The following is a 15,621-nucleotide window of genomic DNA, read 5'->3' on the forward strand; positions in this document are numbered from 1 at the left end:
ATCATCATACAGTTTCGCAAAGGTATCGAGCATGGTGTTTCGTAGGCATATTCTGTCAAAAGCACAAGTGCAAGGATATTCCGATTGTTATTCTAGCATATTGGATACGAATATGCCTTGAAAACTTTGTTGTATATACCATTTTTAATTCACTTGATTTGCAGGTTCTAAAATATAATAGGAGTACATTCATTTTATAAATTCATTCTTTGTCTATCTGCCTACATTATACAAATATACTTCTATTCTTTGAGCTAATAAAAATATTTCTGTTTTCTCTATCATTTCACTATAATAAATTACAGATAAACATCAAATTAAAGAGCAATGTCTAGCCCTCTTTTTTCTTTGAATAAAAACAAAGCTTATATTTTTGTTCAAAAAGAAAAACAAAGCTTATATTATATGAGCTAGAATTGAACATGTCCAATTTTAGGAGCATTTTATTGAATCCAAATTTGATATCTATTTTTACATATTTCAGAAATTGGAAATAGTTGATTGATGTATTAATTAATGATTTACCAAATAATATTTAAAAATAAATAAATAATCATCAATTTAATATAACAAATTCAATAGTTTTTGATAAATTTATCATTTATTTATCCACGTTTTTTTAAAAAATCAATTAAATTTCATGCTTGCTCAAACCCCACAACACAAACTGTTACAGTTTTAACACACGTATAAAAACTCCACTCTCACAATTGTCTCTTTCTTTTCTAACACAAGTCTTTAAATATCATACGCTTCTTCATATGTACTAACGTCTACCGGAAATCAAGAATTCCTACGTAATTTTTTTTGTCACCAAATTGTTATCTTGTTTGATGTAAAAATCTGCTGCTTGGCTCTTTAAAATGTCGTCGGAGAAGCTTCTGGCCGGAGAATATGAACAGGTGGCACGATCATCTTCATATATGAATTGGACATCAGAGCAGACTGGAATATTTGAACAACTGCCAAAGGCTAAAATAGTATCTGTGTCTAAACCAGATGCTAGTGATTTTAGTCCACTTCTTTTATCCTATACCATTCAGCTCCAATACAAACAGGTTTTTTGACTCACTTTCTCTCTGTAGTATCATTTTTTGGTAGTTCAAATTTGAAGTAGTACAAGTTATATATTTATTTAAATTTTGTTCATGCACATAAAGATAGCTTTGTATGTATATGTTTTTTTAAAGATGTATGGTTACTTTGTCTAAGATGAATGATGATGATGTTATAAATTTATTTATTTATATAGCTACACACTCACGCACCCTTGTCTTTGAGACTTTGACAACACTCAGACATATCGTAAAGAGAGCGAGGGAGATACTACTACACCAAGAAAATATAAAGGAAGTATATACAAATATATTTATTAAAGCTTATAATTAAGAACCTAATATTTTTATTCATTTTTTCTGGGCATAACGTGATCTAGTTGTTATCAGTTGTTACCATTGTAATGTGTGTGTAATGGTAGGTTGTCAGTATTTGTTAGCAGTTATTTGTGGTAGATGACTAGCTTCTGTTAATGGTGGGAGCATTAAGTAATGTGAAGTCATACCAAGATGTGCATTATAATGACAAACTATTTAGAGAAGATTATTCTTAATTAAGAGGCCACATGCTCAGTTATATAATACTCCTATTATTTATAAACCGGTAAACTATGAAACTAACTTGATTGCAATGTATTTTGTTTGCTTACATGTTAGTAGATCTGAAGAGCATACATCTCTGTTCAATTAGTTCTCTATTACCTATGAGGTTTTCTCAATCCCTTTAATGTGTTTATTGCTTATGGTTATAGGTAGTTTAAAGATGCCAGTACACATATATTAGAAAATTTTATTGAATATTAGATTTATGATTGCTCTTACTTGAGTTCTCTCACATATGTTTAGCAATAATAGGGGGAAAATCACTTAAACAAATTAAATAATTATGAATGGTTCTAGAGTTTTAAAATTCAATTTAAATTGTTCTGATTTTAAGTTCCAAGATCAATCATAACAAAATGCTGCCTTAAATATACTTTCAGTGGGAAATCCTAATGACTAATGAGGTTAGAATTTTGCATGCAGAATTAATAACTTGATTCACCAAGTAAATCCATTATCCTCCAGATTGTGTTTTTTTTTATTAATTTCTTTGCTTTCATTATCGCAGAGAGTGTAACATCCAAGTTTCTGAGTCTGGTCTTGCTCTTTTTCATTTTATCTCTGTAAAGTAGGTACATTGGGCATTTTCTTCTTCAACAACTAGAGTATATTTAATTTTAATACAACTCTACTTTGCAGTTTACATGGCACTTAACAAAAAAGGCTTCACAAGTTATATATTTACACTTTGCATTAAAAAAGCGAGCAATAGTTGAAGAACTCCATGAGAAACAAGAGCAGGTAACTTTTTGGTCTTCCATTACTTTCACATTTTTTAAATTGAATTTTAGATGCCCGTAACCATGAAGGATTTTCTTCGCTTTTTTTCAGTTTGAAAGTTGTAGTACAAATTTATTTTGGTCCTACTCTGTATGATTAGTTTATTTATTTTGGGAAAGGTTAAAGAATGGCTCCAAAACATGGGAATAGCAGAGCAGACAGCTGTGGTACATGATGATGATGAACCTGAAGATGGAGCGGTTCCTGTTTGCACCGAAGACAATGCTAAATCTAGGTAATTAGTAGTACAGTAATTTTACTTTTACACATTTTTTGCTCCTGAAGTTCATAAATAATTTGTTTGTTATGCAGATATGTTCCATCCAGGGCTGCACTGCCGATCATCCGCCCATCACTAGGCAGGCAGCAGACAATTGCAGAGAAGGCTAAAGTTGCAATGCAAGGGTACCTTAATCACTTTCTGGGGAATATGGAAATCGTAAACTCCCGAGAGGTACTTCCTAACAAACATATACACCAAAAAGCAGAGTGACAAACCAATATGCAGCATAGGAAATAAACAACCTTTTGCATACTAAATCGAATTTGGAATCAGCAGTTGCAGTCAAGATATTTTTCTAGTAGATCATGTTAAAAACGTAAATATTATCAAGGTTATGTCTTCTCTAAACTATTCCGCGCTCCATGACAATGTGCAGTTAGAAGCTGATGAATTTGAATTGACATACCCTCTATAAGAATGATACATAGTTATCTAATAATATTATCAATCTGATTAACTTTTTCTTCTTTATAAGTGGAAAGATTATAACAAAAAATTTAAAGAAAAAAAAATAGCAAAAAAAAAAAAAGATTATAACCAGTCCCTTCAAATAAGTATTTTTCCCAGGGACCTCCAGTATTTAGGTTCTTTTAATGTGCAGGAACAGTTTACCTGCTTTTTGTGGATAGAGTATATGTCTATGTCATTTCTTTTCTTGGTTATTCCATTTTAACAGCCCTTTAGCTACAAGTAGACAATGTAAAAGTACTATCTAAATTTTGAGGACCGATCATGATATGCAGTACAAATATGCTGATTGTGCTTTCCAGACTTGACAGCAGTGTTTTGGTACTAATAATTTCATTAATATCCTCAGCATTTAAATTGAACTCTTGGATATGCATCAAAATTACACAGTATACATATAAAGTGACAGACCTTATCTTTTTTGCTAAAGAATGTACTTTACCGCAGCTTCTTCACACATATTCCATTCTTTCTTTTTGAATTCATGTTTTCATCTAATTGTAAATATGATACTTGATAGGTCTGCAAGTTTTTGGAGGTTTCAAAGCTATCATTTTTACAGGAGTATGGCCCAAAGTTAAAAGAAGATTATGTCATGGTTAAGCATCTTCCCAAGATTTCAAGAACTAATGCTGAAACAAATGGTTGCTTATGCTGTTGGTCTTGTTTTAACAACAAATGGCAAAAGGTTAGGATTTCAGGAACTAAATCAAAGTTTGTGTACATGAGGTTCTGTCACTCTATGCTATATAATTTGTTTATTTCTTCATCCGTTTAACTAATAAAATTAATAATTTTCGGTTGATGACTCATCATACTGTTTCTCGAAAAAAAAAAAAGCAAACCCTGTTGTTGCGTCTTCTGTGAGGAAATGAATGTAGTTTGCCTTTTAGCTTTTGTCCTACTCAGGCACTCATTAAAAAAAAAAAATCCAAGCAAACCTAGTAAGTACGTATATACCAGTCAACTTATAAGGTAGTGAAACTGTTGTGGCCATACATGCTACTTTTGTTGAGTGCAGTGGAATTATAACTTTAAGATCCGGGAGAATGGGGGGAGTGGAATAGATGTCGATATGTTATATCGATATTACTCAACTTTTTACTGCAAGGAGCCTCAAAGTAATTAGTAATTAGTATTTTGCAGTATACTTCACCTTATGGAAGTGATATGCCATCTAGAACATCATTAAGATACATGTACGTTCCACTTATGTTAATTTTTTACCTTTTATACACTGAAAAAAGTTACCAAGGTTTCGTTGCAAATAGGTATGGGCTGTCCTGAAACCCGGATTCTTCGCATTGCTGGAAGATCCTAACAATCCCAAACTTCTAGACATTATAATTTTTGACATGCTACCAACTTCAACTGGAAACGGAAAGGGTCAAGAATATTTGGCTGAAAGAGTAAAGGAACGCAACCCACTGCGCTATGCATTCCAGGTTAGTTTGTCCAGCCAACCCTGATTTGCTGTATATTATGTTGTATAAAAATAAATAAGATAAAGGATAATTTATTAAATTTAGCTTATTTCTCCACTGTGTATTTATGTAAATGAAAATGTGTGTTAGTTTTGTATTTGTTAATTAGCAGTAGATATTATAAATAAAAAGGGCATATCCCAAGTTCAAGCCAAGTAAAAGCCACTTGGTCATGAGATCATAGTTCTAAGATCATGAGTAACAACAATACCAATCAAATTCAGATTCCAATTAAGTTCCAAAACAAACAAACAGTTTAACAAACACAGGATTAATTATTCGGTTCAGAGATTTTGATGGATAGTCCCTCAGAACGCCTTTCTTGTTGGACGAGTCTTCACCCTAATGGGTCGAATTCCTACCTTCTTACTAGGTCCTGCAATCTGTGATGTAGAAGTCCCATTCTCAATTTGTTGGGTGCTGCTAGAGCCAACACAATTTGCTGGTCCCTCCTGAATGTATACCTAGTGAGTCCTGGAGTTAGTTCAGAAGTTGGGACGATTTCCAGCTAAATATCTCTTATCATGTGAGGCTACTTCTCCTTACTCCAGGATTATCTTCGTAAGATCCTGGAAGTTAATAAAAGGGTCTTGGTTACTGCCATCCTCCTCAGATCACTGGAGCAGTTGATGGTAGTAGTGCCCTGATTACTAGAAATATCATTCTTCCTTGATGCAGTGCTTCGTTAAAGGACAAAGACAGTACAATATTACTAAGGTATTTTAAATAGCATTAGCAATTACATCAAGATCAACAATTGTTATGTTTTCATCAACAGCCTGATCTTTTCCAGCAGAGGAAACAGAGTTTTGGTAACATTTAAATCTATGATCAGCGTATTTTTGCTCCGAATAGGAAATGTTGGATCCATGGTTGCAGATGGGGTTAAATGGTATTTGGTCACTGAAGTGGGGTTCAACTTGCAAATAGGTGTTTAAACTCAAAAAACATGCGGTCAACTAACTGAACTAATATAAACTTGCATTTATACCACCGCCGTTAATATATCTAACGAGACTAACGGAATGCTGATGTGGCTCGATGACATGTTAAAAAACGTCAAAATGATCTGTTCATTTGTCATAACCCCTCATATTTGATACAACCCGACCCAATAACACTCTATGTACACACAAATTGGGGATAAATTATGATTAAGAATATTGAACATACATACACTATATATACAATATATATAAAGATATATCTAATTAGAGGGTAAAGAGAGAAACCAAGAGTATGAGTTCGTCAGATTCATAATCCTGTAGGTTATATCTATAATATCTTCAAACGGGAGTTGAATGCCAATGTGGTATTCTTGATGCTTGTTGGAAGTTACATTTAAAAGGCCCTAAACTGGAATTGGGTATATGAACCCTAGAATATACCTGACCGACTCTTCTTTGTTCATTTCTTTTTTGGTTGAGAATTGTTTGGGATGGTATCCTCGTTTGATGGATTGATTCGTTTAATGGATGGAGTTGTTTAATGAATAGAGATGGAATGTTTGAGTATTTATGGGAAAAGATTGTGAAATGGCTATTTGGTCACCGAAGTGGAGCTCACAAGTAGGTACTTATTCTATTTGATGTGACTGATTTGTTAGGTTTAACGGATTCCGTTAAAAGTCAAAGCAACTTAACAGCAGCTAAAGTTATTTTATAGTTCAAGTACCCAATTAATATTAAATAGAGGTTTAGGTACCCAATTGCAAGTTTTTTGAGTTTAAGTACCTACTTGCAAGTTGCGCTTCACTTGAGTGACGAAATAGCCATTTAACCCGTTGTAGATGTAGTATCCACATTTTGGTGAAATTTCTACAGAATTGGTAGGAAGGGCTTTAATTGGGTAACCAGTATTAGTGCAATTTGTAAGAGGCTGGGTATTGGGGTATAAGCGTTAAGCTCCTTTTTGTCAGGGATTTTGGGAAGAATAAGAAATTCAGGTGAGTGAGTAGAGGTAATTGATGTATTAAGCGTATTTTGGAGTGAAAGGTTATGGAAACCTATAGGTTCTACAGTATCACATACGATCATAGTCCTTTAAGGGGATTATAATCTTTTCAAATTAAAATAGCTTTCATAAAAAAAGGATGATTGTAATCTATCACATAGAACCGTAGCCCTATAAAGAGATTATAGTCGTTTCAAATAAATATATCTATTATAAGAAATTCTTATGTGCATTCTGTTTCAGAATTTGTTTATTACTTCTCTTATTCATTTCTTTTTTTTCATTATCTGAAAAATATTATAAGGTTTCTAGTGGAAACCGGAGTATGAAGTTAAGAGCTGGAAGTCATGCTAAAATCAAAGACTGGGTATCTGCAATTAATAATGTCGGTTTTAAACTTCCTGAAGGTTGGTGTCATCCTCATCGGTTTGGTTCATTTGCTCCGTCGAGAGGCTTGACTGATGATGGTAGTCAAGCTCAATGGTTTATTGATGGACAGACTGCTTTTGAAGCAATTGCATCAGCAATAGAGAATGCGAACTCGGAGGTTCGAATTCTGAAACTTCTATATATAAAAATAGTATGTTAATGTTTGAAGTATCCAAAGACAAACTGGGTTTTGCATGCAGATCTACATTACTGGATGGTGGGTTTGCCCTGAGCTTTATTTGAGGCGACCATTTCACTCTCATGCCTCCTCTCGACTTGATGCTCTACTTGAAGCGAAAGCTAAGCTAGGGGTCAAGGTGATAATGGTGAACAATGCATTTAGTTGATCATTTAACAAATATTTTTATATATACAAATATATAAAGAATATCACATACTCATCTAAGTGAATTTTCTGGAATCTTGTTTTTAACCTGTCTACCTCTGCTGAAATATTTACTTATTAAACTTCAAATTATTTAACACATGTATATATATACAGTCCAGAACAAATCGTTTTCTGCTGTCAAATTTTTTAAATCTTGATGTTATTTTGCTCCAATCTAACTACATATGCATATGCTTCACATATCATGCAGCTTTTAAATTTGCAATCTTACTACTTTCCAAACATGTTTGACTTAATTTTTTTTCTGTTACATTCCTTACATGTGTTATTAATGCAATATCTTTGTCAAAAATGTTTTACATTTAAATTAACCCTGAACTTTGTTATACTAAATTTAATGTTATGCAGATTTATATTCTTCTGTACAAAGAGGTTCCTCTTGCACTAAAGATCAATAGTTCATACAGTATGAGAAAACTTCTTCGTATTCACGAGAACATTAAAGTGTTGCGTTATCCTGATCATTTAGCAACTGGAATTTATTTATGGTATGCAGATACAGAATAACATAATTATAGTATTTACCTAAATATCATGTCGATCAACATTTATATCCCTGCTATAATTTTTTATTTCTGAGTATGTTTAGGTCGCACCATGATAAAATAGTCATTGTTGACAATAAGATTTGCTTTATCGGAGGACTTGATTTGTGCTTTGGTCGATATGATACTTTTGAACATAAAGTGGGTGACTGCCCTGTTCATACTTGGCCCGGGAAAGACTATTACAACCCAAGGTATGTTCCGATTTTCTCATCATTTTCTTTCTCAATAAACTTGATATTATAGCAGTACATGGTTTCGAATATTTTCAATTACTAATTAATCCCCTCAATTCTGTAAGATGAGAAATTTCATACTAGAATTTTGTTTATTAAAGATCTGGAGTTAATCATTCCTGCTTTGGAATCACAGAACATGTGATTGAAGAATGTGTTTTCACTTGCTGCATTGATAACTGATCAAATTAAATATGTGACGGCCAGTCAATGTTTACAACTTTGGATATTTATATATTAGTTGTTCTTGTTTGTTTAGGGAATCTGAACCAAATAGTTGGGAAGATGTCATGAAAGATGAATTGGACCGTGAGAAATATCACCGTATGCCATGGCATGATGTCCATTGTGCTCTTTGGGGACCACCATGTCGAGATGTTGCTAGGCACTTTGTTCAGCGATGGAACCATGCAAAGGTGGAATTTAAACTCCTCTAGATTGTATAGGTGTAATTTTAATATATAATTTCTTTTATTGATGCAGAATAACAAAGCTTCAAATGAACAAGCAATACCACTACTTATGCCACAGCAACATATGGTTCTCCCTCATTACATGGGACAAAGCAGAAATATAGATATTGAAAGTCAAGGGAATGAAGTCAAGCATAAAGATATCAGCACGGATGAATCCTTTTCTTTCCCCTCTGAAAGTATTCCGTTGCTCTTACCACAGGAAGCTAATCAAGTAGAGAGCGAAAGTATACATAGCAACCTGAATGGCTTCCAATGTACTGGCATTGATTACATTGAGATTGATTCAAAAGATCAGACATGTAATATGATTATGGAAGATGGGGAATTTCCTATTTCAGATGACTGGTTAAATGTTCAAGAGCTAAGCTATCAGGTTGCTTCAGCCAATGACGCTGCACAAGTGGGTCCCAAGACCAAATGTCATTGTCAGGTTAGCTTTTATATCGTGGTTGGTAGTGTAATAATGTATGTTATTTAGGAACAAAGTGTAAACATATTATATAATATTGGTGCCCAGTTTTGACACAAACTGAGTTAACAGTAGAATGTATTGTTTGAGAGGTACAAAATGTTTTCAGAATGGTTTTTTTTTTACGAACAAATGTTTTCAGAATGGTTAAAAGTTGCAATTGAAGACTTTATATGAATAACAAGATGTGCCTAGATGTCTCCTTTGTGAAATATACTGCCTACCAATGGCTTTTACACTTCCTTTCATAGTTCATGTTACATTTTATGTATAGGTAGTTAGAAGTGTCAGTCAGTGGTCAGCTGGAACAAGCCAAACTGAAGACAGCATCCATAGAGCTTATTGTTCTCTTATTGAGCAAGCAGAACACTTTGTCTACATTGAGGTAACATAGCTAGCCACATGGAGTTAATTACTTTATGATCAAAAGTTTTCTTCATGTTCGCCTTTGAGTGAGGTTGATGTTTTCTTTGGAAGACAGAGGTCCTATAGAATTAAGAATATGATTAGTGAAATGATTCCATGGATATTGCTTCTCATATATAAATCTAGTATCCGTACCGTTCTAGTGGAGATGTATTGCAATTATTGGCAGTATTAGGATCCAAACTTTATACATGAAAAACTCTTTCCTAGCTTTCTTCCCGTTTTCGCTAATTGCAAAGAACCTGACAGCCTTACTTGGCCATTCCTGGCATAATAAAAACAGACACTTTCTGACAACGGCATTAGAAAAATTGACACTTTCTGACAACTACGGAGGTCGTCAGTAACATAAATCGACAGGTTTCATTAAGAAAGTAAGCAGTATCAGGAGCCCTTGATCTAGAACTAAAATGTGACTCACATAGATGAATTAAGTTGGCATAAATTTATTTGAAGGACAGGTAGACGTAGAATAATCTTTATCTGTCAATGTATTAGTTGGAATATGTTAAATTACTACTCTACATCTGACTTTTTCTTTAACTGAATGAAAAAGTTATGTATCTCAAGTTAAGAAGTGACTTATCTTTTTACTTGCAGAATCAGTTTTTCATATCAGGCCTTTCGGGCGATGAGATCATTCAGAATCGTGTCTTGGAAGCCATATACAGGCGTATTATCAAAGCAGACAAAGAAGAAAAGGCTTTCAGAGTTATCATTGTGATGCCACTCCTTCCCGGCTTCCAGGTGTTGTTTCTTGTTTCAATAAAACAGCTTTTGATTTTAATTATTCCTTTTCTTTTATTAAAATGATATTTGTACAAACAGGGGGGTCTGGATGATGGTGGTGCGGCAACTGTAAGAGCTCTAACGCACTGGCAGTATCGAACCATTTCCAGAGGGAAAGATTCAATATTGTACAAGCTTAATGCATTACTGGGCTCTAAAACAGATGATTACATATCTTTCTATGGTCTCAGAACGCATGGCAAACTTTGTGATAGTGGCTCTGTGGTCACAAGTCAGGTAGTCTAACTCATGAATGCGCATATAATATACATAAATGCGTAAATATGTGCATATGTTAACGTTCAGAAGTATAAGGGTTTTGGGGTTTGGATTCCATTATGCTTATGTGTCAACAGCATCATATTACTCTCACTCTTAAAAGATTCCAAAATTTTCAGTAATATTCTTGCCTTCTTTGGAATGAATTGAATGCAAAATCAAAAGTTTTTGCATGTAAACTGAATATAAATGGATTTTGTAAATACTAAGTTAATTTTTGTTGTCGAAATCATGCAGGTGTATGTACATAGTAAATTGATGATCATAGATGACCGAGCTGCATTGATCGGTTCATCTAATATAAATGATAGAAGTTTACTTGGATCAAGAGACTCCGAGGTAAAGCTTTGGTATATTTCTTTAATCATAATATTACTTCGTTATGCTCCAAAAATGTTGTCGATTTCCATTGTTGTTCCTGTCGATGAAACTTAGGTGGAGTAATTTGGTTGTGCAGTACTTGGATGATTTTAATTTTTCTTTTGTACCTCTGAAGTATTAATTACTTAATACTAATCTCTTTTCTGTACATAATTGTTGATCATTCTTAAAAAAAAATGGAAAGAAGAAACGTTAATTTGACATTGAAGTTGTTGCTTTAGATTGGAGTCCTCATCGAAGATGAAGATTGGGTAGAATCATCTATGAACGGAAAGCCTTGGAGGGCGGGAAAGTTTGCTTATAGCCTTCGAATTTCCCTGTGGTTGGAACACCTTGGTCTCAATCCTAGTGAGGTCAGTAACACTGAACTTTTAGTATCATCTTTGAAAGTTCAAATCATTTCTTATCGATATAACAGTTTATTGACATCATCTAAATTGAATCTTACACTTATGAGTTTTTCTTCTACAATGATACATTATCCTATACAAATCTCAGGTTAATCTAATCCGAGACCCTGTGGTTGACACTACATACAAAGATTTGTGGTCAGCGATTGCAAAGGTGAGAATCATATTGGACTTTTGACTATTAATTCGTCTTTTTTTTAATTTATGTAAAATATTTTAGAAGAACAGTGCAGAAATTAGATGCCATGTAAATGGAACTTCCATTGATAGTCCAATTGCTAGTTTTTACGCTTTCTGTTTACTTGTCAAGAGCTACAGCGGCCTTTTCTAGTGATCATGACCAATAGCCAAAGACATGCACGCACACACTCTTGCTCACATGTAAAGTATTATGATTTATATAATCATGTTTTGTCAGATAGAAATTTTTCTTCCCTCCATTTGAATTAGTACCAATGAATTAATGTACTGTTGCCACAGTTTGAGTAAACACCTGAATTTCTCAACATTGTCACCTTGGTCTTTAGAGTTCAGCATTTGTCTTGCATATAGTCTCTGTTGTCTGGCTTGTTTGCAGTACTATGTTTATCTGATACTTTTCTGTTCTAATCCTTTTTAAGGAGTAATTTTTGCCTACCACAGTTTATTTCATTTTCTCATATTTAGTCTCTTATCTTATCTAATGAAGTACTTTGCATCTGGCAGCAAAATACAAAGATCTACCATGATGTTTTCTCTTGCATTCCAAACGACAGTATACATTCCAGGTACCGTTGTGCTATGACAACCCTCATGTACTCTTGTACTTTTTATTATCCTTAAATCCCCAATATTTTTTTAAATCACATTTATGAATTGTAGATCTGCACTGCGACAAAATGTGAGTCATTGGAAAGAGAAACTTGGCCTAACGACAATTGATCTTGGGGTAGCCCCTGAGAGACTGGAAATCACAGAAAACGAAGAAACCAAGGTCATTGATACAATGGAAAAACTGAAGTTGACTAAAGGATTTCTTGTATCTTTCCCCTTAGAGTTCATGTGCCAGGAAGATTTGAGGCCCGTGTTCCTTGAAAGCGAGTTTTATGCTTTCCCTCAGGTCTTTTACTAAATATATATGACAGTATGTTGAAGTTCTTTACACCATTATGTAGATACCACCTCTACTAAAAGAAAAGAAAAAAAAAAGAGTCTTGGAGTTAGGTTTGAGTAAATTTGAAGAGTGTATATGACTTATCATTTGTTAAAGGTTGTACCTAGTCCACAGTATTCACACAACAGTCTGAGGAAGGTCCTCATGTATGCACCCTTACCCTTAAATTTCAGAAAGAGGCTGTATTTCAGGTGTTTGAGCCTTAATGTAGTGGACACTAAGTAGCACAGCCTTCTGCTTTATCATTTGATATCCTTACATATAGTCATTAGGTCATAGGTTTTATCAACGGGACTCGCTACATATTAGCGGGGAATATAAGATTGCAGATTCGCAGTCAGCTAAAGTGGCAAAACTGTATCTGAGGAATAAGTGTACAGCGGTAGGCAAAGGTTAAGAATCCACATTCATATTGCCATTGAGGCCACCACTATTTGTAACATATTAGCATTATCATTTTAGTGGAAACGTTTGATTGTTCATAACTCAATAATATCCATTGTTTTGCACAATCTTTTGTATTACCAATCTGGCTTCTCATTCATTATGATATGTTCATTTGACAACTCAAGTGTCATTACTCATTTACATGAACTAACCATATCTTAAACCAACTTAATGCAAAAGTGCAATGAAGTTGCAAGGCACGAGTCTTTTATGCACTGTCTGTGATACTAGAGTTTTGTTCCAAGGAAAAATGAGAAAAAATTGGAACTCTGGTTAAAAAAAAAAAAAAAACAGATGTAAATAATAAAAATATAATTTCACTTTAATGTTTGACTATGAAAGAAAGACATGTAGCTGAAATATCATTCACTGCTCTGCCTCGTCGAACAGCCACTTGATGACACAATTGCAACCAAATGTAACGTAGTTTAACATGATTAGAGTTATATTGTTCTTGTTTCATAGGGTCTATCTGTACGTGCGTGCCTGTAGTTAGCAGCATTATTGTTTCTCACTGTGTATAAGTGTGCGCTAGCTACTATAGCTATTAGCAACTTTTATTTATAAACAACAGCAAATATCATATATCATCAGTCTGACTTCCTTCAAAGTACGTATTTATCTCTGCCCCTAACTGTTACTGATAGCAACACATGCTTTGTGTAAAAAATTGACCTTTTCGGACAGGATTATGCATAACCCCCTCAGTTGCCAGCACAATGAACCGGACCTCATGGTTATCACTCTACGATGAGTCACTTTTGAGGCATAGAAATCCATAATTAATGAAGATAACCTTTCAGACGCTGATGATTATCATAAAATATTTACTAACATATCAAAAAAAACCCTTGGTTCTTGAAAATCCACACTCTTCCAAACCCTGAAAACCGACGGAAGTCGAGGATTCTTCCTAGGGGGAAATACTTTTATGCATACCTTTTGTTGATCCAAACCATACTCTATTATCGTAAGAGATACACACTAGCTAACAGTTCACCTGGTGCTTTACTAGTTACTCACCAAAACCATTGGATCTCATTGGCTTATTTTCATTAGCTTCTTGCATTCCTTTACCGCTGCTTCATCTTCACGCAAATTACAAAAAACAGCAGCAGTGCATTCAGCGGCAGAATTGAGATGGTTTCCAGAGCAGGAGCTTCACCCAAAACCACTACATTTCAGACTTTATGTACACTGAAATTATGGTGAGGCACTGAGGCTTAGATGCAACTAGCAGTAGCTTCTTTTTTTGACAGGACACCTCGCAGTAGCTTGGCTAATTTCATATGCATGCTTTTTTTTCTTTATTCTTTTCAATCACACCCTGTACTGTTGCACGTTTCTTTCCCAAATATTATATCTCTCAAAGAAGACACTAATAACAGATGATTATATATTATAGAGTAAATGACGCTTTGCACCCCTAGTAAATATTCACTTTTTCGGTTTAATCTTACATTTTTAATTTTGGCAGAATGCATCCCTTAATTTTAAATTTAACTTCATATTGCACCCTTTTAATAATTTTCTTCCAAAATAACCGTTATTGTCAGGGATAAAGTCGGAATGGTTTTTAAAGTTTATATAATGACGATATGCACCCCATAATTTTAATATTTTAACGATATGCACCCTATATAGTTCTATAATTTATACTTTATTTTAAATTTTCATAACTTTTGAAACCCATAAAAATATATATTATAAAATAAAACATATAACAGACAAACTGACTAGGGTCGAGTGTGATTTTTTTTAAAAAAAATAAACCGAAACCCAAAATTAATGTTATAAAAACGATCCAAATTCAAACCAAACCGAATAAAATAGAAAATTTTGGTTTGTGTAGTTTAGTTCAGTTAGAGTTGTAAACGAACCGAACTCGAACGAACTTTTAACGAATTCGGACAAAATCTTAAAGAACCGAATACTGTTCGATAAGCATTTCGGACAAAATTTCTTGTCCGAACTCGAGTTCGGTAATATTCGAACCGAACACAATTCGCGAATACAACGAACCGAACCGAACCAAACCGAACACAAATGAACACGAACTGTTCGCGAATATCGTTTGTAGCTAATTTATTTTAAAAATAAAATTAAGAACATGAATCAAATGAAGTATTTAGTAACACCAAAAAATTTGAAAAATTAGGAAACTTATAGTTTTAATAGAGATTTATTATAAAAATATTAAAACAAAAATAAGAAATTATGAATTATAAAGATTGTGCCGAAAAGTGATATCAAAATCTAGACACATATATTTGATAAAAGAGATATCTTTTGATATTATTATTTAAAAATATATATAATTTAAAATTATCTACATGTTATTTAAATTTAATTAATTTGGATAAAAGACTTATTTGCGATTCCAATTCATATTTAATAGAGAATATTTATATTTTAATTATTTTTTAAGTAAAAAAATATTACCTAATATTATCAGACAAATTTATATATTTTTTGACGATTCGAAATTAAAATCGGGATGTAATCTGTTATAATATTATAAATACGGGGTGCACATTGTAATAACA

The 15,621-nt window shown here is 33.4% G+C and overlaps 1 protein-coding gene across 1 annotated transcript; it reads left to right on the top strand.

The window, feature by feature from the left end:
- Nucleotides 1–625: 625 nt before the first annotated feature.
- On the top strand, nt 626–13,132 carry LOC141712777 (phospholipase D zeta 1-like). Its single transcript, XM_074515847.1, has 20 exons — nt 626–1,058; nt 2,298–2,399; nt 2,558–2,673; nt 2,751–2,892; nt 3,710–3,877; nt 4,461–4,634; nt 6,931–7,173; nt 7,256–7,372; nt 7,813–7,952; nt 8,054–8,203; nt 8,505–8,661; nt 8,729–9,151; nt 9,465–9,575; nt 10,217–10,363; nt 10,445–10,642; nt 10,922–11,023; nt 11,287–11,418; nt 11,564–11,629; nt 12,181–12,242; nt 12,337–13,132. The coding sequence occupies exons 1-20, from the start codon at nt 864–866 to the stop codon at nt 12,584–12,586; spliced, it is 3,195 nt and encodes a 1,064-aa protein (XP_074371948.1). The 5' UTR covers nt 626–863; the 3' UTR covers nt 12,587–13,132.
- Nucleotides 13,133–15,621: the final 2,489 nt, after the last annotated feature.

Source organism: Apium graveolens, chromosome 3 (genome assembly GCF_009905375.1).
Source record: "Apium graveolens cultivar Ventura chromosome 3, ASM990537v1, whole genome shotgun sequence".
NCBI lineage: Eukaryota > Viridiplantae > Streptophyta > Magnoliopsida > Apiales > Apiaceae > Apium > Apium graveolens.